Below are 23,768 nucleotides of genomic sequence, written 5' to 3'. Positions count from 1 at the left end.
ATCAACAAAAAAAACATCAGTTGTGAAACTGGTGATAAATGTATGATGAGTAACTAATGAAATCACAGAAAACTTTTTTTTTGAAAAACAAAGTTTTTGGCCATCATCCAATTTGCTTCAGCAGAAGTTAGGACACTACCAGAGTGATGCAGTGTTTCCCATCAATTCAACTTTGTCTTAAATGGATTTATACCTCAGTTCAGCAGCAGCAGAATAACATTCATTTTTACAAGATGTAACCCTTACAAATAAGAAATACCTTACCCCTACCACACGAGAACTTAAGTAATTCTATTAAAAAATACAGATATTAAAAAATTGAAATATTTCAGGCATGTTTAATGCAAATTTCTGTGTCAGGTTTAAAGGCAATCTTTAATGCCTCAGGAATAAATTATACTACCCAAAAATAAAGCCAGGATTCTGACCTCCCAGTTTTTATAACAACTAACTTATAAATAAGAATGCTTCAATTTATGAATTATAATTTGTAGTCTTAAAACATTCATGGGAGGCACGGTAGCACAATGGTTAGCACTGTTGCTTCACAGCGCCAGGAATCCAGATTCGATTCCCGGCTTGGGTCACTGTCTGTATGGAGTCTGCATGTTTTCCCTGCGTCTCTGTGGGTTTCTTCCTGGTGCTCCGCGGAGTTTCCTCCTCTTGAAAGACGTGCTCAATAGGTGAATTGGACATTTTTGAATTCTCCTTAAGTGTACCCAAACAGGCGCAGTAGTGTGGTGACGAGGAGATTTTCACAGTAACTTCACTGCAGTGTTAATGTAAGCCAACTTGTGACACTAATAAAGATTATTATACTACCATATCAGCAGAATAAAACTATTATTTTTAGATAATGTCCCATATTTCTCAGTATTATTAAGAACTAAAATGAAGAATAACGTTCAGCAACAGCATGTGGGCAGTTAAATGAGGAAATCACAAAGTTGCTGTCTGAGTTGCCCTGCTTCTCCACAAGCTTTTGCGACACTTGCACCTCACAGAGGTATTCACTTGGAGTAATGTTGCTGCACTTACCCATTAGATGCTTGCAAATTGTGCTCGGAAAAACTAGGGCTTGTCCAGTCAAGCAAAAGAAAATGTTCCAAGGGGTGGTAAGCCTCAACTGCTGCCAAACAACTTCATTGGCACAGTGGTTAGCATTGCTCCCTCACAGCACCAGGGACTTTGGTTAAATTTAAGCTTGGGTAACTGTGTGGAGTTTGCACTTACTCCCTGTGTCTGCGTGCATTTCCTCCGGGTGCTCCATTTTCCTCCCAAAACTGTGCAAATTAAGTGGATTGGCCGTGCTAAAATTGCCACTTTGATTGCAGAGATGTGCAGATTAGGTGGGGTTAGGTGTGAGCCTCGGTATGGTGCTCCTTCAGAGGGTCGATGCAGACTCAATGGGCCAAATGGCCTCCTTCAGCACTGTAGGGGAACTGAGAACTGAACTGGGAAAATTGACCCCAAAATGTCATTTAATGCCTTCAGATTTGTATTACTGTTGGTCATTTTTTTAAAAATAACTTAATTTCAGACTTTCTCTGTCCATCTCGTTTCTCTCAAATCCCATCTTTATTCCACATTCTAGTCAAGATTTTATAACTAAATATTTTAATTTATTCTTCCTAGATTACACTTTAGTGCCTACATATTAACAGGTGCAGGTAACGTGATGGGTGGAGGTGGGTGCAGAGCTTCAGACAAGAAACCACAAAATCCAGGTTTCCCCACCTGCAGGGGTTTTAATTGCACATTGTACATCTTGTCATCAACAGGTTCCTTGCACAAACCCAGACTGATTGACAAGTTTGGCTCTTTTTCCAGCACGTAGAATGTCCGCAGCAGGTAGGTTTGATTCACAATCCCAGAGAAGAGAAGCACTCTCATCCCCTCCTGGCCTACAAAGTAGGGCGGTAAGAGACACTTATCTTCTTTCCGAAGCGGTCCTCATCTCCCTTCAGCTTCATGGAAACAAAGCCACCCACTATAAAATTCCCACTGCATGTCAAACAACAGGTTGCTCGCTGATTGAAAATATTAAAATTCCCAACCAAGGGAGCATGTTGGTTGTCCGCCCATTGTCCCACCCTCAGTTGAACATGGAGGTGGGTGGGTTAAACTGGGTTTCAGACATAAAACTTCAACATTTTGGCCTGACATTAACAAATCAGTTTTTGGCAGTTAAAATTACTGCAAGTCGCAGTCAGGATTCTTCTGGTGAGGAGATACACCGCTGCTAGCTCTGTTCACCAGAAATCCCTGGTCCCGTGGAGAGGGCGTTGAGCTGTTTTGGCTTTCTAATTACCACACAAATCACAATGTAAAAAGTGAACGTGTAAATGCAATGAATGTCAAGCATTGTTCATTCATCCCCAAGCACAAAACATGAGCAGCCATAATGTTCCTGGTTAGTTTAGCGCAGTTAGTCGGACAGCTGGTTCGTGATGCAGAGCGCGGGTTCAATTCCCGTACCAGCTGAGGTTCTTTCTGAAGGCCCCCCTTCTCAACCTTGCCCCTCCCCTGAGATGTGGTGGTCCTCAAGTTAAATTACTGCCAGCCAGCACTCCCCCTCAAAAGGGGAAAGCAGCCTATGGTCATCTGGGACTGTGGCAACTTTACATTCTTTACAGAAAGTGGTTCCTGACTTGCGTTACTATTCCCGTAGAGACTGATAAACCTTTTTAAAAGGCATTTTGAATTTCCAAAGGCATTTTGAATTTCTAGTGACACATTGAAAAGATCACACAAGATTTCAATTGTTTAGGCTCTTACTGTAACAAAAAAAATTATCTAAATATTTTTCAGTCAGCAATTTGTACTGTAAACGACAAACATGAAACTCCACAATTAGCTCTCAACAGGACTGAAAATCTCCCACTACGGTTATATATTATATTGTCCCTTATGTGGACACTTCATTCTCCAAGAAGGAACTAGTCCCAAGTCACTCAACCCCAAGGGCTTGCTTCCTTTATTTTCCTTTCCCAGCCAGGTAACTTCTAATCCCAGAACCCACTTGCACTGTGAGGGTTACACTGGAGATTACTGCTCTCGATTCCAAGCTATGTGAATCTTGCAGCCTCCTGTAAATCCTCACGGACCACGTTTCCTCAGCTGAGCATGAGCTCCCACCCACATTCTGCATGGTGAAGACTCAGCATTTTTACGACTTCAAATGCAGGACTAGCTGCCTCTCTCTCTGCAGCCTCTCAGATGGCTGCAGACTCTTATTTCTGAGATTCAGAACCTGTAACCCAATACAATGGCTTTCTAATGGGTCTTTTTCTATCTCAAAGTTCATCTCCATGATAATGTGAATTACATGGGCCTTGTATTGAGGTGGAAATGCTGATCACCTATCTCTCAGACTCCCAACTCAGTTGTAACTTGAAATTAAACAGATAATTTAAAGTACAACTGTTTATAATGCCGAGCATTCTTAATATCTCACCATGAGACTTGGATATTAACAATCTGCCCATAGCCAGCACAATTGCTCTTGCTCAGATGAAGGTTGAGCACCTTATTCCCAATAACACAAGCACAACCTGCCCCCCCCCCCCCCTTTAACAACCAATCCACTAGGCTTGTTGGGCAGAACTCAGGGCAGGTTACATGACCCCCATCATTCTTCCATCTTACTTTAAAGACACTGTCCCAAAACATAACAATCTTATAAATTTTTCATTTGTAACACTTAACATGAGCAGTACCATAGATTATTGGCAAGTACACACATACACAGTCTGTGAAACTGGCAAGCAACATTCTAATCCAAGTTCCCAGATCAAATTAAATGCTCAATATTACCATCAGTTTTCATGGAAGGAATGAATAAATAAACCCAAGAATGAAATTGCTTTTGGATACTTCATAATCAAGACCTTTGTGGGCTTAAAGAAACACGATTCTGCCTTAACATGAAATAAATTTGGCAATATATCGTATGACAACCCATTAATAATAAAGACAATGAGGTGAATTATCCGCCAGCGAGATTCTCCCTTCCTGGCAGTGTGGGGTGGCTACAATGGGAAATTCCATTCACCAGAGGTGCAACAGAGAATCCCGCTGCCAGTTACGGCACGCCACCGACAAACACGTGGCTGGGGAGGTGGAAAATTCACCCCAGTGTTTTTATCCAACTTAATTAGCCAATCTCTTAGTGTTGTTTAGCTCAGTTGGCTGGACGGCTGGTTTATGATACCAAGTAATGCCAGCAGCATGAATTCAATTCCCGTAACGGCTGAGGCTATTCATGACCTTACCTCTCGTCTGAAGTGTGGTGACCCTCAGGTTAAATCACTACCAGTCAGCTCTCCCAAAAGGGGAAAGCAGCCTATGGTCCTCTGGGACCAAAGCAACTTGATTTCATTTCATTCTTTGACTACAAATCTTACACTGAGCATATCTTCATCATACATGTGCAGGGGTCATAAGAAAAAATGCTAGTTTCCTGGAATCAATCAGAAGACCCTTACTTCTTCTACTTTCAAAACTTCCTTCCAAATTCTCTGTACCCTTCCTAGCTGTTAAAGCTAACAACAGCCCACCTTCCAACTCATCATTAAATGGAAATTATATCTGTGGTTTTATTAAATGCACAATTAAAATCATACACAATCATAATTCGTGCAGAAGAAAATTTCTGATATATTAGGGACGAAAATGACACAAAGCATTATGAGGAAAAACACATTTGAAGAACCTTGGATGTTTTTCTATCTTAAAGGTGCTGTATGAATACAAATTGCTGTTTTTGTTGTATCACATTTTTTATATTTCTTTTCAAATCACAGGACCCCATTTGTATTAAAATTTTAGTAAAACACCCTTGAACAGACCTGCGCTCATCAGCTGAGCAACAAAGATTAAATAAATATCATGGGAAAGGGCACAACCTTATTTGAAAAAAAGTCAATTTTATCCAGTTTAAAGAGTAGCAAACACATTCCAAAATTTCAACATATAAAATTAACTAAATTATCTAAGACTGCTGCCTGAAGCACAACACAATAAATGTTAAAAATGTAGAAAATAATATTTGAATGCCACAGCATTCATCTGGAGGGGTCATTTGAAATCTCATACAATTGCAAAAGACTTCCTTCATTCTGCAATACTAACAGTCACAATGCTCTCCACTTTAGCCAATGCACAGAATAGAATGACATTCATGCTCATCATTTTATAAAAGTTATTCCATTGAATAGATCGCCAAAGGGTGTGAAAAGGGCTGAAAGTACATACTAAACAATTACTCTTTTGAAGTTTTCTTTAAAGAATATTCCAGCTCCACATCACCTGTACAGGAGGTTCCACATCCACATTTTAATGATTTCAATATCACTATTCCTAGTCAGCTTGAAAGAAAACAATCTCCGGGAACAGATAGTATATATCTGAAGGCACTAAGTGAGGCACAAAGATTCTACAAAATAGTGATGGTGTGAGGGTGATGAAGAGGCCAGGAGAGGTACAACTAATTGGAAATAAATCCACATGCTCAAAACTTTAAATTAAAAGAAATGTTTTACATTGGCAACTGTCAAAAATAAAAAATTATCTGGAATAAACTAGACAACGATATAACAAAATATCACCTCGCGCATGACACTCAGTTTCTGGAGATGGAAATCAGGTCTGTCCAGAAGTTTATTAATTTACTCTTTCACAAGATGTGGCCATCCCGGGCTAGGCCACTATTTATTGCCTATCCTGAACTGCCCTTGAGAAGGTGAAAATACACGATAACCCTTGAAATTGTTCTTAGTTTTTTGGAGGAAGTCCTTCCTCACGTGGACAATACAAAGTCCTATGATCAACACCAAGGCTTCCAGAAAACCTCTGACAAAGATGCGCATGAATGGCTGATACACAAGTTTACGGCAATGGGTCCTATCCAATGAGGATACATCATCAACTGCTTCCCTTTACACCTACAATACCACTAAAAATTTATGCAAACTATTATTTTAATAAAATAAACAGAAAAATCTTTCATAACCCCAAATTGTGGATGATTGTGTTCACAAGGTCCAGGAGCAGACTCAATAGGATGCACTCCAATCTGCTTAACTTGTGTATTGGGTGACCAAAAATATAGGGAAAATATCAAATCTTTCAACGGCATCCTTTCAAATAACATGGAACACAGGCTTCTCCCCACCATAAAATAGACAATGAGTTGGAGCTCAATGGCAACATTTAATAAAACTGGCCGTACAATAGTTTACACTCTGGATATCCATGCATTTATAGTGTGCCTTTCACTTGAGATACAATAGAGCATAGTTGTGCTCCTCGGAAAATTTCCCTTTCCATATGCCATTGATAAAAAGGACGTTGGGGGCGATCTAGCGACCATGTCAAGCGTGAAAGGCAGCGCAGCGCATCGCAACCGATCGATGTCAGGAGGTACCTCTTCCGGGATGCCACGATGGGAATCCCATTGTAGGCGGATCACCTTTTGGCAAATCTGTAAACAGATACTCTAATACTCCCACAATCTACACATGCTGGCAATTGAATTTAACCCCTTCACTTTGGAGATCTTGGGCGAGCGCCATTCAGTGCCGGTCTCCACAAACAGGGACCAGATGGAAAGCACTCATGGAGGTCTCCCAGGGGATCAGAGGTACCAGGTGCTTGCCCTCTGGGCAGGTGGCATCCTAGCACTGCTGGTGCCACCCAGGCACCCTCACACTGCCAGCCTGGCATTCTGGCAGTGCTACCTGGGTGCCAGCCTGGCACGGAGGTGCCCAGGTGGCACTGCCAGGTTGGCACCCTGGCTGTGCCAAGCTGGCACTTTTTCCACACTGCAGATTGGGCCCAGGGGTACCCTGCGTGGGTGCAGCATGGCCTGTGGGAGAATGGGCGGTTCGACAGATCGGGGTGCCATTTCCGATCTCCTTCTGCACTGAGGAGTTCCGGCAAGCGGAGCACCTCAGTGCAGAAAACAAGACGAAGTGTGGCCTCATTGGGGCGTTCCCCACTGAATTCCCTTATCTACCTGAATGGGCGTTCAATAGTGTGTTTCTCAGCGCTTAAATACCCAGCTAACCATGCTTGTGACAGGATTCCATTCCCATCTGGGTAGATCGCACCCTTTGTCTTTCTGCCAATATCTGCATTATAATTTAGAAGCACTATAAAATAAGTGCACCAAATTATACAAACTATTTCTTTATTCAAATTAAACCTGACATAATCGGATCATTTAAATTTTAGAAGATGACTGCTACAATCCTGAAATAGTTCATTAAACACTGCGCAGTTGCAGTGAACACAGTAATTACACAAAAGTAAAACTTACCCAAATGTACACATTTTACTCATTCATGGTCTTCAAAGTTGAATGGGAGAAAACCACGCACTCAGGAAGAATCCAGAACAGTAGCAATGCCAGTAGGAACATACAAGAAGCAGCCGCAATTCAGGCAATACTAATTATATGGAAAATTGTATGTATTTCACAGGGTTTTGGATTTTTCTATCAATATCTTGATTCCAAGAGATTTTTGGGTTTGTTTTGCAGTTCACAAAGGAGAGGGCCCACTGATAAGTGTGGATATGATGATGCAACAGCGGGTTTTTATTCAGACAAGTTGAATGCAGTACTCTCAGAATCACACACAGCACTTGCATCTACATTTACAGCATTCAACAAAAAGAATCTTTGTTTTTCAAAATACTATAAGAATTTCACTTGAAAAAGTATGGAGCACTTTTCTGCCATTGAAGGACAGCAAATATGGCTTTACTGTTTGACATGAAAGAAATGTGACAAATAAGGATAGAAAAAGCTGATAAACACAGAAATCTAAATCTTTATAATGGAACAGCCACAAAAGCTTGACAGCGACAAAGAAAAGTTAATCCTGAGAGTGGAGGGAAAGGACCGAATCCTCCAATAGTTGCATGAAAATTAAATGTGCACCACTCATAGGTTAACCAATTACTTTAAAAGTGAGGGCAGAGTCCTAAGAAAACAGGGCGGCACGGTAGCACAGTTGCTTCACAGCGCCAGGGGCCCGGGTTCGATTCCTGGCTTGGGTCACCGTCTGTGCAGAGTCTGCACGTTCTCCTTGTGTCTGTGTGGGTTTCCTCCGGGTGCTCTGGTTTCCTCCCAAAGATGTGCAGGTTAGGTGGATTGGTCATGCTAAATTTCCCCTGTTGTGTCCAAAAAATGTTTGGTGGGGTTGCTGGGTTACAAGGATAGGGTGATCTTTCAGAGGCTTGTGTAGACTCGATGGGCCAAATGGCCTCCTTCTGCACTGTAAATTCTATGATTCTAGAACTTTACATCAGCAAAATGAGGATTAAGACGTGGATTGTGACATAACCAAAAAATAAAAATAAAAGATAATAAATAGGGCAACACAAGGTACACAATGTAACTACATAAACACCGGCATCGGGTGAAGCATGCAGGGGTGTAGTGTTAATCAGGTCAGTCAATAAGGGGGTCATTTAGGAGTCTGGTAACAGCGGGGAAGCTGTTTTTGAGTCTGAATGCGTTGTCTTAGACTTTTGTCAGAGCGGCCACAGATGTCAAACATACAGCTCAAGAGATGTTATTTTTCTAATCTGAAGGTTGTCACGCACTCGGAAATGGGACATAAATCTTACAGTCTAATTTAACTGAGAGAACTGCACCTTTTCTTCTTCTTAGACAGTCTTTCGGGATTGAGGATGATTGCTTTCACCTTGGTTCAATTAGTTAGGGGTGCCTGAAGAGCCCAATACGTGATCTGCTGACTGCAACATATGAGGCAGGTGACACTTGGGTTCTTCAGGTTTGTGCGCTCCCATCAACACCTCAGCTTTGCCTCTGCACACTCCCAACAGTGCGTTTCCGAATTAACCTTCTTCGTTTCTCCAGTCACAAGCCAGCGCCTCCCATGAGTCTGCAGGAATGCTAACCCTCATCAGCGATGAAGAGATCCCCAAAGGGTTTCTAAGGTGATCCCCAAAGGGATCACCTGCCACAATTGAGTTCCAAGTGGAGCAGTTGCTTCACAATCTGGTGTCAGACATACGAACAACATGTTCTACCCAGCAGAGCTTGCTTTGAGTAATGAGCACCTTGATACTGGACAAGTTGGCTTGGGAGAAGATGCTGCTGTTAGACTGCCTTTCATGCCACCGCTGATGGTGTTCCTTCAGTGCTTTGAGGTACCTGCTGTAGGTTTTCCAATGTTTTTAAGAACATAGCAGCAAACGAGTTATTGCTGCCCAGTACACCACGACCTTAGCCTGGAGTTTGAGATCCTGATCCTCAAAACACTCTGTTCTTCACTTCTAACAGCTCCCAATAATTACAACTTTTAAACTTGGTGTGGCTGCGCTCCCACAGCCTCACCTCACTCCTTAACCTTCCGACACAGCCCCATTATATAACTGAAATACTAAGTCAGCACAGCACATGCTCAAGTTGTTTCCCATTTTGCTGAAGAGTCCCAAAATAGTTGCACGACCCTTCTTTTCATACTTAAATTGATCCAATACTTATTTCAAGCAGCTCCCAGGTCCATGAAGACCAATATAACAGCCATATCAGAGGGATATAAAATACAACAGGTGAGAATATTGAAGTCCACATTTTCAAGGACTGGGAGCCAATGTCGTTCAATAAGGTTATGGTCAAGCACAGCAGCATTCTGGAACAGCTAAAGTTTGCAAAAGATATTAGCCAAGAAAAGCATGGAATAAGTATTTTTTGGCAAAGGAATGTGGCAAGGGTTTCAGCAGCAGATGAGCTACGGTTGCAGTATTGTATGAAAGTAGGTATTTTGTAATGATGGAGAAGATAGTGTTGGAAGCTCAGCTTGTAGTTAAATAGTTATGGCTGCGAAATTGGGGACATTTTTGTTCTGTATGAAAGTGACTCTGCACTTTTTAATAAGAAAATTCTCAAGATAGGAAGCCTGAGAAAACTGCAACAATAATTAGAACGCCTGGAACGTATGAAATAGAATTTTAGCAGCTGCACGGAAGAAATGAGATACCCATAACACAGAAAAAGTGAACCTTGTGAGAAGTCATAGCCATACCAGTTTGAATAACTGCAACAAATATATCATAGAATCACAGAATCCCTACAGTATAGGAGGCCAATATCATGCATTTTTTCAAACTTAAAGCATTGTACAGTGCAGCATTCACCAATGGAGTCAAAATATAATATAATTATAATCTTTATTATTGTCACAGGTTTACATTAACACTGCAATGAAGTTACTGCAAAAATCCCCTCGTCCCCACACTCCCGACGCCTGATCAGGTACACAGGGAGAATTCAGAATGTCCAAATTACCTAACAGCGCGCTTTCGGGACTTGTGGGAGGAAATCCACACCGGCACGGGGAGAACGTGCTGACTCCACACAGACAGTGACCCAAGCCGGGAATCGAACCTGGGACCCTGGGTGCTGCTAAACACGTAAATGTGTTAATGGTGCGAGCAAGATACTTTTACAGTGCAATTTCTGCTATATTTCCCCACACCCCACCATCTGGCAACTGCAATTATGCCCTCAGTCACGAAGATGACATGAGCTTTGGCAAACAATCCAAGCTAGGAACAATGTCATCGTTCAACAGGTAACACTATACATCTATCATTTCAATCTCTCCATATATTTCCATGCACATAAAATTTGGATTTTGGATTTGTCACATGTGCCAAGGTGCAGTGGAAAGTATTATTCCTCATACAGTCCAGACAGATCATTCCATACATGAAAAACGTAGGACATACGCCAATAGTTAAGATGCTGAATCAATCGCTTCATCAACTTACAAATTTCTGTTTTGGCCTTCGACAGCTCCTCGCCTTCAGACACCCCCAATACTATGTACCATTCTCCCCCAGCTACAAAAGACGACAAGCATGCAGTTTAGAGACCGATATTAGTTGCCAAAGTGAAATCTGGAGTGACTTGCCTTTTAAATTTCTTACCCTGCTTTAAAGCTGTCTGTTTCCATCCCAATGACTGCATTTAGGAATACAGGTCATAAGCAATGAACCAAGGACTGACTGCCTCTTCTAATATAGTTACTAATCAGAAGTTCTATTTCCTCACTTCGGAATAAAAAAATAATTGCGGGAGCAAGATTCAGTACTGAATCAGAACTCCTACTGCCACCCCGCATAAAGTAAAGGTTGAATGTAACATTGCAGTTAGCATGACCATTGCAAACCGTTCAGCGCAGCAACAAAATATTTAGGTTACAATCACCAACTATTCAAGCATTCTATAAAATATGCCTGAAAGGCGTGAATGATGATGTTTTTCCTTCAGTTTACTATCCTTCCCTCAATGAAGCAACTTTGAGTTTGGGACTATTCCGTACCTGTATTCAGTTCTGTAGGATTAACTGGAGTGATGCCAACAAAAACAAGAAAAGTGCCCATTTTCGACTATGTTTTATGGTTATTTCCATTAAATAGGTTAAAAGGTTGATAACCAAAGGACACAGAATTAAGGAAAAAGTAGGCAATATAAGGAAACTTTTTTTTTTTTTAAAAAGTGAGTTGCTGGAATCAAGAGTGCACGGTCTTAAAGGGTGGTGGAATAAGATTACATCCAATTTATAAAACAATTGGATAAATATGTGAAGAAATATTCACAGGGCTCTGTTAAAATTGGGTAACTCTACCACAGAGCCAAAACAGGCACAATGGGTTAAGAGATCTCCTTCTGTGATGCGATTTCATAAAATCATTCTGTACATCTTGAAGCTCTTGGCAGCTTTACCTAAATCAATTTCCACTATAGTGCACATCACTGACATTTATTGCCCATCCCTCATAGCCTCGTGTAGGTGGTGACTAGATTTTGTTTAGAGTTGCTATAAGTGGTCCAATACAATTGGGTGCACACTAGGCCACTTCACAATGGCTTCTGCAACAAGAGGCTGCTGGGAAAACTCAGCAGGTCTGGCAGCATCTGTAAGCAGATAAAGCAGAGTTAATGTTTCGAGTCCTTTTGGCTCATACAGATGCCAGCCCTGCTGAATTTTTCCAGCATCTTCTGTTCCGGTTTCAGATTCCAGCTTCTGCAGTGTTTTGCTTATCATAAAGAGTTTACTCTGCTTACACAGGTACACCTAGCAAACCAGCTGCGTTTTTACAACAATCCAGCATCTTCATGGACACTTCTAAATGTGCATATTTCCAGATTTGCTTTTCTGAAGTCAATTTCAAATTCTCACGGTGCAATGGATTCGAACTGACATCCTTAAGATTATTAGTCCAAGTTTCTAGGTTACCATCAAACTTCTAGCTCAATAGCCCAGCAAAGAACCAATGCATTGTCACAATCCTATAATTTCTTCAAATTTAACAAAATATAACAAAAGCATTAAACATAATGCAAGAAATATTGTCAGGAGAGTTCACTCTGGTCCTGGAAGCAGCTCAACCCATTCAATAAAATTCTTGCTGATCATGGCTTTAACTCCACTTTCCTGGTAGCTCCTCATAATCCTAGACTCCCTTGTAGAACTAAAATATATCAACTCAGCCTTGAATAAATGCAATCCACTGTTTTCTGGGGAACAAAACTTCCAAGGACTGATGACCCTCAGAAGAAATTCATCTTCATCTTCTTAAATGGGGAACTGCGTTCTTGAATCCTCTCTGAGGTGAAACATCAAAATCTTTCATGTTTCAATCATGTGGAGATGCTGGCGTTGGACTGAGGTGGGCACAGTCAAAGGTCTTACAACACCACCAGATGAAGGTGCTGCGCTCCAAAAGCTAGTGATTTGAAACAAACCTGTTAGACTTTAACCTGGTGTTGCAAGACTTATTAATGTTTCAATAAGATCAACTTTAATTCTTCTAAATTCCAAAGAGTACAGAACGAAGGTGCTCAACCTTTCCTTGCAAGACAACCCCTTCATCCCAAAAATGGACCGAGTGAACCACCTCCAATGCAAGCACAGTATAACCCGCTTAATTAAGGAGGCCAAAACTGTACGTAGTACTCTCGGTGTGGTCCCACCAATGCCCTGTACGGTTGGAACAAGACTTCTCTACTTTTGAAGATAAAATGAAACACTTATGGCTCATGAAAATACACCCAGGAGAGCGACTGATTATTTGCACACACAAAACCATTGAGGAAATCTTGCTGAACTGAATTACCAAACATTTGGTGTTCAATGTTAGTTTAAACATTTTCAAGATGAGTTGAATGATAAGGCCACCAAATCAGTAGTTGTTTCGGTAGTACAAAGATCTAATTACAATGTAATAAAGCAAAAACAGGAGACAAAAAATGCAATATTCTAGCCTGCAAGAAATGTTTCTAAATACAATTTACCATGTAAAAGTTATAAATATTCTTCTCCGTTCCCTGTGCTCGAGTGCTGTCCCACATGTATCAACAACTGCACTGTGCTTCACCAACTTCTCCATCCTTTGTGTCTGAGCCAAAACAGAATGGCAGCTGGCTGTTCACCAAGATAGACAGCAGGTATCCATTGATGCCCTCATCTAATTTAGCCAAACATGCACTTTGCAGTGGGGGAGACTGAATAGCAATCACAGGGTTTTCACAAGCTATACATCAATTGCAGTCAACCATGGCATGATCATCATTTCCTTGTGTTAGCTAAAAATAAAGATCAAACTTCAGCTGGTCCATATAGCTCAGTGCAACAAGTGCACATTTATGGACTGTGCTATCACAGATACCTTTTACTTTAAAAAGGTTACCATGACAAATCATAGAATTTTTTATGTCAAAAGTTGCAATCCCTCGTACATTTTTGTTTAAATATTTTCATCTGTTAAACATATTTAATAGCCAAAGGAAGGTACCCCACCTACGAAATCAATATTTTCTTTGCTCAATTTTAAAACAACCCACAATCTACTTAATTTTCACAGTTGGTGCTAAATCACAAATTATCTTATGTATGAACAAGATGGGATTTGAACTCTTCACCTCTGGATTGCTTATCCAGTACCATTATTAGATGCTAAGAAGAGGATCTCCTCATGGCTTACCAAACAATGCAGTTCCATCTGAATTGCACAATGGACCACACAATCTCAGTTAGGGCAGTAGTTTACCCAAACAGTTAGCCACATTGTTCCTGAGATTGGAGGAGTGGGCGTCAGGTAAAGGGGAGATGTAAAAACAACCAGCATGATCCCTGTTCCAGATTGCTATCCAGGAATATTGATTGTTGGGGTCAGCTGTGGCTCAGTTTGCAGCACACTTGCTCGACAGTCAGGTGGTCATTGGTCCCAGCCTACTCCAGAGACTTTCACACACAAATCTAGGCTGACATTCCAGTGCAACACAAAAAGAGCGTTGCGCTGGCAGAGGTTCTGTCTTTTGGATAACACACCAAACCAAGACCTCATTTGCTCTTTCAAGGCGAAAGATGTAAAAGATCCCATGGAACCTTTCAAAAAAAAAAAAATAGGGAAATTATCCCCGGTTCCCTGACCAATAATTATTCTTCAATCAACACCAATAAAATAGATTATCTGGACATTATCACTTTGGAACTTTGCTGTACACAAATTAGCTGCCACATTTCCTACATTACAAAAGTGACTAGATTTCAAAAGTACATAATTGGCTGTAAAGCATTTTGGGATGGTCTAAAGTTGTGAAAGATCCAACATAAATGCACGTCTCTCCCCCCGCCCCACCCCCAACTACATAGAAACATGGGGCTGGTTTAGCACAGGGCTAAATCGCTGGCTTTTAACGCAGACCAAGCAGGCCAGCAGCACGGTTCAATTCCGTACCAGCCTCCCCGAACAGGCGCCGGAATGTGGCGACTAGGGGCTTTTCACAGTAACTTCATTGAATCCTACTTGTGACAATAAGCGATTTTCATTTTCAACATAGAAAATAGGCACACGAATAGGCCATTCAGCCCTTCGAGCCTGCACCACCATTCAATATGATCATGGCTAATCATGCAAATTCAGTATCCCACTCCCGCTTTCTCTCCATACCCTTTAGCCGCAAAGGCTATGTCCAGCTCCCTCTTGAACATATCCAACGATCTGGCCCCAACAGCTTTCTGTGGTAGAGAATTCCACAAGTTCATAACTCTGAGTTGTTCCCCATCTCAGTCCTGGATGGCTTACCCCTTAGTCTTAGGCTGTGACCCCTCGTTCTGGATGCCCCCAATATCGGGAACATTATTCCCACATCTAGCCTGTCCAGTCCCATAAGGATTTTCTATGTTTCAGTGAAATCCCCCCTTTTTCTTCTAAACTCCAGTGAGTACAAGCCCAGTCAATCCAGTCTTTCTTCATATGTCAGACCTGCCATCCCAGGAATTAGTCTGGTGAACCTTCGTTGGACACACTCAACAGCAAGAATGTCTTTCCTCAAACGAGGAAACCAAAACTGCACATAATACTCAAGGTGTGACCTCACCAACTGCAGCAAGACACCCCTACTCCGGTACTCAAATCCTCTCACTATGAAGGCCAGCATGACATTGGCTTTCCTCACTGCCTGCTGTACCTTCAGCAACTGTTCTACCATGACACCCAGGTATCATTGCACGTCTCCTTTTCCTAAACTGCCAACATTCAGATAATAATCTGCCTCCCTGTTTTTGCCACCCAAGTGGATAACCTCACATTTACCCACATTGCATTGCATTTACCAAGTATTTGCCCACTCAGCCAGCCTGTCAGTCACCCACCCTGCAGCCTCTTTGCATTCTCAATAATTTTTTTTAAATATATAAATTTAGAGTACCCAATTCATTTTTTCCAAGGGGCAATTTAGTGTGTTCAATCCACCTACCTTGCACATCTTTGGGTTGTGGGGGTGAAACCCACGCAAACACGGGGAGAATGTGCAAACTCCACACGGACAGTGACCCAGAGCCGGGATCGAACCTGGACCTCGGCGCCATGAGACTGCAGTGCTACCACTGCGCCACCGTGCTGCCCTTGTTCTCCTCAATAATAATCTTTATTAGTGTCACATGTAGGCTTACATTAACACTGCAATGAAATTACTGTGAAAATCCCCTCGTCGCCACATTCCAGCACCTGTTCGGGTACAGTGAAGGAGAATTCAGAATGTCCAATTCACCTAACAAACATGTCTTTCAGGATTTGTGGGAAGAAACTGGAGCACCCGGAGGAAACCCACGCAGACACGGGGAGAATGTGCAGACTCCGTATAGACAGTAACCCAAGCCGGGTATCGAACCTGGGTCCCTGGCGCTGTGAAGCAACAGTGCTAACCACTGTGCTACTGACAGCACACACTGCCACCCAGATTAGTATCGTCTGCAAATTTGGAGTTATTGCACACAATTCCTTCGTCAAAATCATTTGTGTATATTGTGAACAACTGGGGCTCCACCCTGCGGTACCCCACTGGTAAAAAAACAAAAGCAAATTACTGCAGATGCTGGAATCTGAAACCAAAAAGAAAATGCTTGAAAATCTCAGCAGGTTTGGCAGCATCGGCAGGGAGAGAAAAGAGCTAACGTTTCGAGTCCAGATGACCCTTTGTCAAAGTGGTACCCCATTAGTCATTGCTTGCCACTCTGTAAAGGACCTTATTCCCACTCTCTGCTTCGCAGTCAACCAGTTCTCTATCCACGTCAATACATTACCCCCAATATCATGAGTTTTAATTTTGCTCACTAATCTGTGTGTGGGACCTTGTCAAAAGCCTTTTGAAAGTCCAGATACACAATATCCACTGGCTCACCATTGTCCACTCTGCTGGTCACATCCTCAAAAAATTCCAGAATATTTGTCAAGTATGATTTCTCTTTAGTGAATCCAGGCTGACTTGGACCAATCCTGTCCCTGCTTTCCAAATTTTCAATTATTTCATCCTTAATAATTGATTCCAGCAATTATTTCGTCCTTAATAACTGGTTCCAGCAATTTACCCACCACCATATTGATCTTGAAGGAGGGCTGATTAACCTGTAACATTAACTCTGCTCCTCTCTCCACAGATGCTGCCAGTTATTTCCAGCATTTTTCAAACATTATTTTGATAAATGAATCTTGACTTTGTAAATTTTGGGCTGAAAATGGCTTTAACATACTCATTTGGTCTAAGCACAGAACACATCAGTACTCAAGAGATCACAGATTCATGGATCATAAATTCCATGTTGACAGATGATTTTATGGGCAAGATTTTACCATAACAAGATTACTCAGAACGTGGTCCGACAAAAAGAAAGTGACTGGGTTGAAATTCTGGCTTGCACAAGATTAAGTGGATTGTTTGTCTCGAATAATAGTGTATACTACTTTTCTTAAATGGTCTCAGCAGCAGTGTTACTCTTGCCAGTAAATAACATTCTTCCAACAAAATGTTGTGGAAAGCTAGTTGCAGAAAAATATGAAGAAGCACTATAAGTTGCCATGAATGGAGAATTAACAATTTCACGAAAGTGATAATTCACTAAGATTGCAATTTGCTTTGTGTGTTTCCTGTCCCACCTTCAAAATGTCCAGTTCCAATTTTACAACTCCCATTGGTCTTTTACTTTGCTGCTCCCCCACCCTCCACAATTGGAAATGTATCCACCCACTGTCCAAACCAAACTTCCAAATCAACTTCAGACAATGGCAACAAAATCTCAAAACATAAAAGCATGGTACCTTAACACAACCACAGCCAGCAGAGTGGAATTCAAGTGTGATGCAGCAAACACACATAATTATAAATTTCTCATGGAACTAAAAATAATTTTACTTGTGAATCTTCAGAGGCATGATTCACACTAAGTTTGATGATATGCTGTTTTGTGATATGAGCATTATATCAGTTCACAAAAAATATAATGATTCCCTTATTCTGGTGGATGAGTTCAAGATGCCCTCTTAACTTCAACATTACAAAGTCTAGTTACTGTAAGCAAATACAGCCTGTGATCAATCAGAATTTAACAGCTCTTTGGTGAGGTAAGTTTGCAGATTAGAAGGTATTTCTGTTTTTTATTTATTTGCAGCAGAGGGATGATTTACTGGAGATGTATACAATTATTAAGAGGGGCCTGGTTAGGTCAATAACTCGAGGGCATGGTTTTATATTACTAGAAGGATTATTGAAGGACTCAAGAGGCATTTATTCATCCATAAGGTGGGGGCAGTCTGGAGGGCATTGCCTGGAAGGGTGGTAGAGCTAGAAACCCTCTTCACATTTAAAGAACAGTTGGAAATGCACTTAAGCTGCTCTAACCGACTGGACTATGGACCAAGAGCTGACGGTGGGATTAAATTGGTTTATGTTTTTTTGCCAGCAAGCACGTGATGAACCAAAAGGCCTCCTTCTGCACAATAAATCTTTTTAAATGTTTCCCTTCACCAAGATAGAAACAAAATTACAAACTGACTACTTTTCAGGTTATATATTTGGACATTCTGAAGTGTGACAGATGCTCTGAAAGCTTCCTGTCGGCCAACACTATAAAACTCCTTCAAGCATCTTGGAATTTTTCATTTTATGTTAAAAAGGACGAAGTAAACAAAGAGTAAGAACTTTCATTTGCATAGTATTTTTACAACTTCCGAATGTCCCAAACTCTTCATAGCCAACTGAGTACTTTAGAACTATGGAGACATAGCAATCGGGTGCATCAATTGCCCACAAGCAGCAAAAAGATAAATGACCAGATCTGTTTTTGTGCCACTAGTTACATAAATGCATGATGTTGTTGCAGGGGCTCACATTCCACCCAATACCTGACCAGAATATTTAAATTAAAATAATCTTTATTGGCACAAGTAGGCTTACATTGCAATGAAGTTACTGTGAAAATCCCCTAGTATTTATATTTAGAATGATTATAAGATTGGCAATGTTGACATTAATGGATAGAAAATATTACTGGTCATATATTACTGGTTAATCAACTATAGGAGATATTCATTTTCTTTTTATCAAACAGTTTGAAAAGCAATTAATTTTTGTTCGTCAAAAAAAATGCAACTTTGAATTTTCTCTCCCACCGAATGTGATAATTACATCGAGAACACCCTGCACTTAAAGGAAATACTCCAATGGCGTACTAGGAGTTTTAGAAAGAAAAAAACATAATAATCAATACATCTGGCACTTCAAATTAAATTTTCTGTTTGGTAAATGTTCTCGCTTCACTCGCCACAGACTACAAAATTGATGTGGGTCCTTCTGCTATCGTTTAAAAAGATGAAACCCCAAAATACAAGGTTGGTGAGTTCAGATTCGTAAAAGTAACGAAGAGTACGTGTTTCGAAAGAGTTAACACATTTAAAGAAAAAAACAAAGTCTGCCTGATGGATTAAATTGTTGAGCCTCATCTTAACAGGGGGGACAAGAGCAGAGTCTCAGCGTGTGGCCTTGCAAGCCTGGCTCATGTGGCAGCCCGAGGGCCCGAAAAGTGAAAAGTCCCGCCCTCTTCCCCCCAATAAAACCACTTAAAGAAAGCCCCAAAACCGCCCGGTGCACCCGAAAGGGCAGAATACTACTCACATCGGGTCCAGCGCCCTTGACAACCAAGATCTGAAAGCGTCCAGGTTCTCTATGATCATCTTCCTGTGGTGTCTGGCCCAGTCCCTGGTGCACCATCAGAATTGTCAGGCCCTCAGTAAAAGTCCACAAGCAACATGACAACAAACCAGAGCGAAGCCCAGGCCGCGCCGCGCCGCGCAACCGACCCTGCCGCCGATCCGATTGACAGCTCGGTCAGCCAGTCAGCGAGCGGCCCTTCGGACGACGCACCAATCGGGAGGAGGAGGTAGGCGGGGCGAAGCGCGGGGCGGGGCAAGCGGCCACCAGCTAAGTTAGGTTGCACTCAACGGCCTGGGAAGGGACGAGCAATCGATCGGTCCAAATTTCGGTTTGCTTTCCCCGCTCCCATTTACAAAAAAAAAAGTTGAAACGCGAGGGTTTGTGGAATGGACAATATTCTTTTCCACCGGGGGAAAAAAAAATAGACACTACCCGAACGACAAACGTTTGAGTTGCGGGCGAAGCCCGGTCTGGGGGGAGGGGGGACGATGCCGCACTGCTCAATCAAACCTGAAAACGTCGTGCAGACAGCCACTGTTTGATAGGCAGCGCTACTGTCCAATCACAATGCGGCTGACTGGCGGCGCTGCTTCTCCATTGGACTGGTGGGCAGTAGAAGGCGGGACGGCCCCGTGCTGACGGACGGCCTCGCGACCAACAGAACAAACGCAATTTTCCTAACTACCGAAAAAAATTGGCGTGCATGTGGGAGACGCGTTAACATGGTTACGTGGTCGGTAAATATGACCGAATATTACGAAATGTCAGCACAACGCAGGCAGTCACGCCGCCACGTGATCAGGCGCAATTTGATGGACAACCGCCGAGACCCAGCCCCTTGCTTTTTCCGGATAAAATATAATATCGCGAGATGATAACCCCTCCCTCCCCCTCGCCGCGTGCGGTATCCTAGCAACCAGAAACCCAGGCCTACTGCTAAATACCCCCACTCCCGGGCCAGGATAGAGCTGATCTGTGTCCTGCAACAGCACAGCAACCAGCCACCCAATGAATTGCTAGATAATTGTGGTTCCGAGAAGGTTCACTGGGATGGGCAAGTACAAGTTACAGTCCAGATAACCAGGGAATTGGGACAGAAAGAATGCTTAAGACACCTGATGTGAAGAGAATACAGACCAAGGTATTGTTCAGCAGAATTCAAGGAGGAGTGAGCAAAATGGTATGAGTTAAAGAATAATTAGTAACTAGGGCAGCACGGTAGCACAAGTGGATAGCAATGTGGCTTCATAGCGCCAGGGTCCCAGTTGGATTGGATTTCTTTATTGTCACATGTACCGAGGTACAGTGAAAAGTATTTTTCTGCGAGCAGCTCAACAGATCATTAAGTACATGAGAAGAAAAGGGAATAAAAGAAAATACATAATAGGGCAACACAACATATACAATGTAACTACATAAGCACCGGCATCGGATGAAGCATACAGGGTGTAGTGTTAATGAGGTCAGTCCATAAGAGGATCATTTAGGAGTCTGGTAACAGCGGGGAAGAAGCTGTTTTTGAGTCTGTTTGTGCGTGTATCTCCTGCCCGATGGAAGAAGTTGGAAGAGTGAGGAAGCCGGGTGGGAGGGATCTTTGATTATGCTGCCCGCTTTCCCCAGGCAGCGGGAGGTGTAGATGGAGTCAATGGATGGGAGGCAGGTTCGTGTGATGGACTGGGCGGTGTTCACGACTCTCTGAAGTTTCTTGCGGTCCTGGGCATAACAGTTGCCATACCAGGCTGTGATGCAGCCCGATAGGATGCTTTCTATGGTGCATCTGTAAAAGTTGGGAAGGGTTAATGTGGACATGCCTAATTTCCTGAGGAAGTATAGGCGCTGTTGTGCTTTCTTGGTGGTAGCGTCGACGTGGGTGGACCAGGACAGATTTTTGGAGATGTGCACCCCTAGGAATTTGAAACTGCTAACCATCTCCACCTCGCCCCCGTTGATGCTGACAAGGGTGTGTACAGTACTTTGCTTCCGAAGTCAATTACCAGCTCTTTAGTTTTGCTGGCATGGAGGGAGAGATTGTTGTCGCTACACCACTCCACTAGGTTCTCTATCTCCCTCCTGTATTCGGACTCATCGTTATTCGAGATCCGGCCCACTATGGTCGTATCGTCAGCAAACTTGTAGATGGAGTTAGAATCAAGTTTTGCCACGCAGTCGTGTGTGTACAGGGAGTAGAGTAGGGGGCTAAGTACGCAGCCTTGCGGGGCGCCAGTGTTGAGGACTATTGTGGAGGAGGTGTTGTTGTTCATTCTTACTGATTGTGGTCTGTTGGTCAGAAAATTGAGGGTCCAGTTGCAGAGTGGGGAGCCAAGTCCTAGCTTTTGGAGCTTTGATATGAGCTTGGTTGGGATTGTGGTGTTGAAGGCGGAGCTGTAGTCAATAAATAGGAGTCTGATGTAGGAGTCCTTGTTTTCGAGATGCTCTAGGGATGAGTGTAGGGCCAGGGAAATGGTGTCTGATGTGGACCGGTTGCAGTGGTATGCGAATTGCAGTGGATCAAGGCGTTCTGGGAGTATGGAGGTGATGCGTTTATGATCAACCTCTCGAAGCACTTCATTACGACTGAAGTCAGGGCCACTGGTCGGTCGTCATTGAGGCACGTTGCCTGGTTCTTCTTTGGTACCGGTATGATGGTGGTCTTCTTGAAGCAGGTGAGGACCTCGGAGTGGAGTAGGAACAGGTTAAAGATGTCCGTGAATACCTCTGCCAGCTGGTCCGCGCATGCTCTGAGTGCACGACCAGGGATCCCGTCTGGGCCCGTCGTCTTCCGAGGGTTCACTTTCAGGAAGGCCAATCTGACTTCGGAAGCTGTGATGGTGGGTATGGGTGAATTATGGGCTGCTGGCGCCAGCGGATTGTTGGTTACCTGCTCAAACCGAGCATAGAATGCATTGAGTTCATCGGGGAGGGGTGCGCTGCTTGCTGCCAGAGATACTGTTCGGCTTCGCTTTGTAGCCCGTTATGTTGTTTAGTCCTTGCCACAACCGCCCAGAGTCTGTCTGTGACTCTAGCTTGGTTTGATATTCTCTCTTGGCATTCCGGATGGCTTTGGGGAGGTGCGCAGTTTCGATTCCCTGCTGGGTCACTGGCCGTGCGGAGTCTGCACGTTCTCCCTGTGTCTGCGTGGGTTTCCTCCGGGTGCTCTGGTTTCCTCCCACAGTCCAAAAACGTGCAGGTTAGAGTGGATTTGCCATGATAAATTGCCATTAGTGAACAAAAAGGTTAGATGGGGTTATTGGGTTACGGGGATAGGGTGTAAGTGAGGGCTTAAGTGGGTCGGTGCAGACTCGAGGGGCCGAATGGCCTCCTTCTGCACTATGTTCTAGGGGTGGGATTCTCCGGTCTCCCAGCCGAGTGCATCTTGCCGGCAGGAGGTGGCAAGCTGTTCGCTGGCGGAGAGATTCTCTGCTCCCGCCACTGCCAATGAGTATTTCCATTGAAGCGACCCCACGCCGCCGGGAAACCTACAGACGGAGGCACACTGCCACGAAAACTAGAGAATGCTGCCGCCAGCGAACGGCTGGAGCGCTCTAACCTCGATTTAAAGTGGGACAGCAGACCTCAGAGGCAGATTAAACATTTGACATCATTTTCATAGTTTGGGAATTACGAGTTAAGCAATTGTGAGCAATTTGCACAGCAGTCAAGTCAAAGATATCCTAAAGGGATTGCTGTAGAATCCTGGACTGGATTCAGAACTTTGTTTAAAAGTGCCATTTTGAAAACCTGGTGTGTATTTCAGGATGCAAACCACAGAGAGAAAGCATAAGGAAGGTGGGGCAACCACGAGAGATGGGGGCTACTCCCCCTTTTTCCTTTTTTTTTCTCTCCACTCTGTCCGGAAAATGAAAGATATGCAATGCCGAAGCCGGGGTGGGGGGGTAACGGGGAAGGGGGAGGAACCATAGACCGATCCAGAGGGCAACGAACTGCACATAGGGTCAGTTAAACGAAGGACAGACTAAACCTCTGTATAACAAAGGAAATTAGCGCGGGCGATAAAACTGATGGCTATATATACAACTGCTTATAAATATGGGAAATGCCAATAAAAAGATTTATTTTTTTTTAAAAAAATATTTGGGTGCCAGATTTAAAAGGTGCCCTGACATCCAACTCACTGTCAGGTCCGATTGAGATGTCAGGAAGGGGAGGTGAAGGTTCAAGTCCAGTGACGCCTCCCTGATCATTCGAGATCAGGAGGGCTATACTCTACCAGGCT

At 43.0% G+C, this 23,768-nt stretch overlaps 1 protein-coding gene across 4 annotated transcripts in view; it reads right to left on the bottom strand.

The window, feature by feature from the left end:
• The window catches only part of rbm27 (RNA binding motif protein 27), a 185,401-nt gene extending 165,117 nt beyond the window's left edge, over window positions 1–20,284 (bottom strand). For 2 of the 4 annotated variants that reach the window (XM_072512627.1, XM_072512628.1), the window contains exon 1: window positions 19,496–20,282. In XM_072512627.1, coding sequence (XP_072368728.1) covers window positions 19,496–19,554 — 59 coding nt within the window. In that variant the 5' untranslated portion in view covers window positions 19,555–20,282. Of the gene's footprint in view, window positions 1–19,495 lie in introns of all 4 variants that reach the window. The other 2 variants (XM_072512629.1, XM_072512630.1) reach the window with 2 other exon arrangements.
• Between the last annotated feature and the right edge of the window lie 3,484 nt (window positions 20,285–23,768).

This window comes from Scyliorhinus torazame, chromosome 7 (genome assembly GCF_047496885.1).
Source record: "Scyliorhinus torazame isolate Kashiwa2021f chromosome 7, sScyTor2.1, whole genome shotgun sequence".
Classification (NCBI taxonomy): Eukaryota; Metazoa; Chordata; class Chondrichthyes; order Carcharhiniformes; family Scyliorhinidae; genus Scyliorhinus; species Scyliorhinus torazame.
This window is presented reverse-complemented; position numbering and strand designations above follow the sequence as displayed.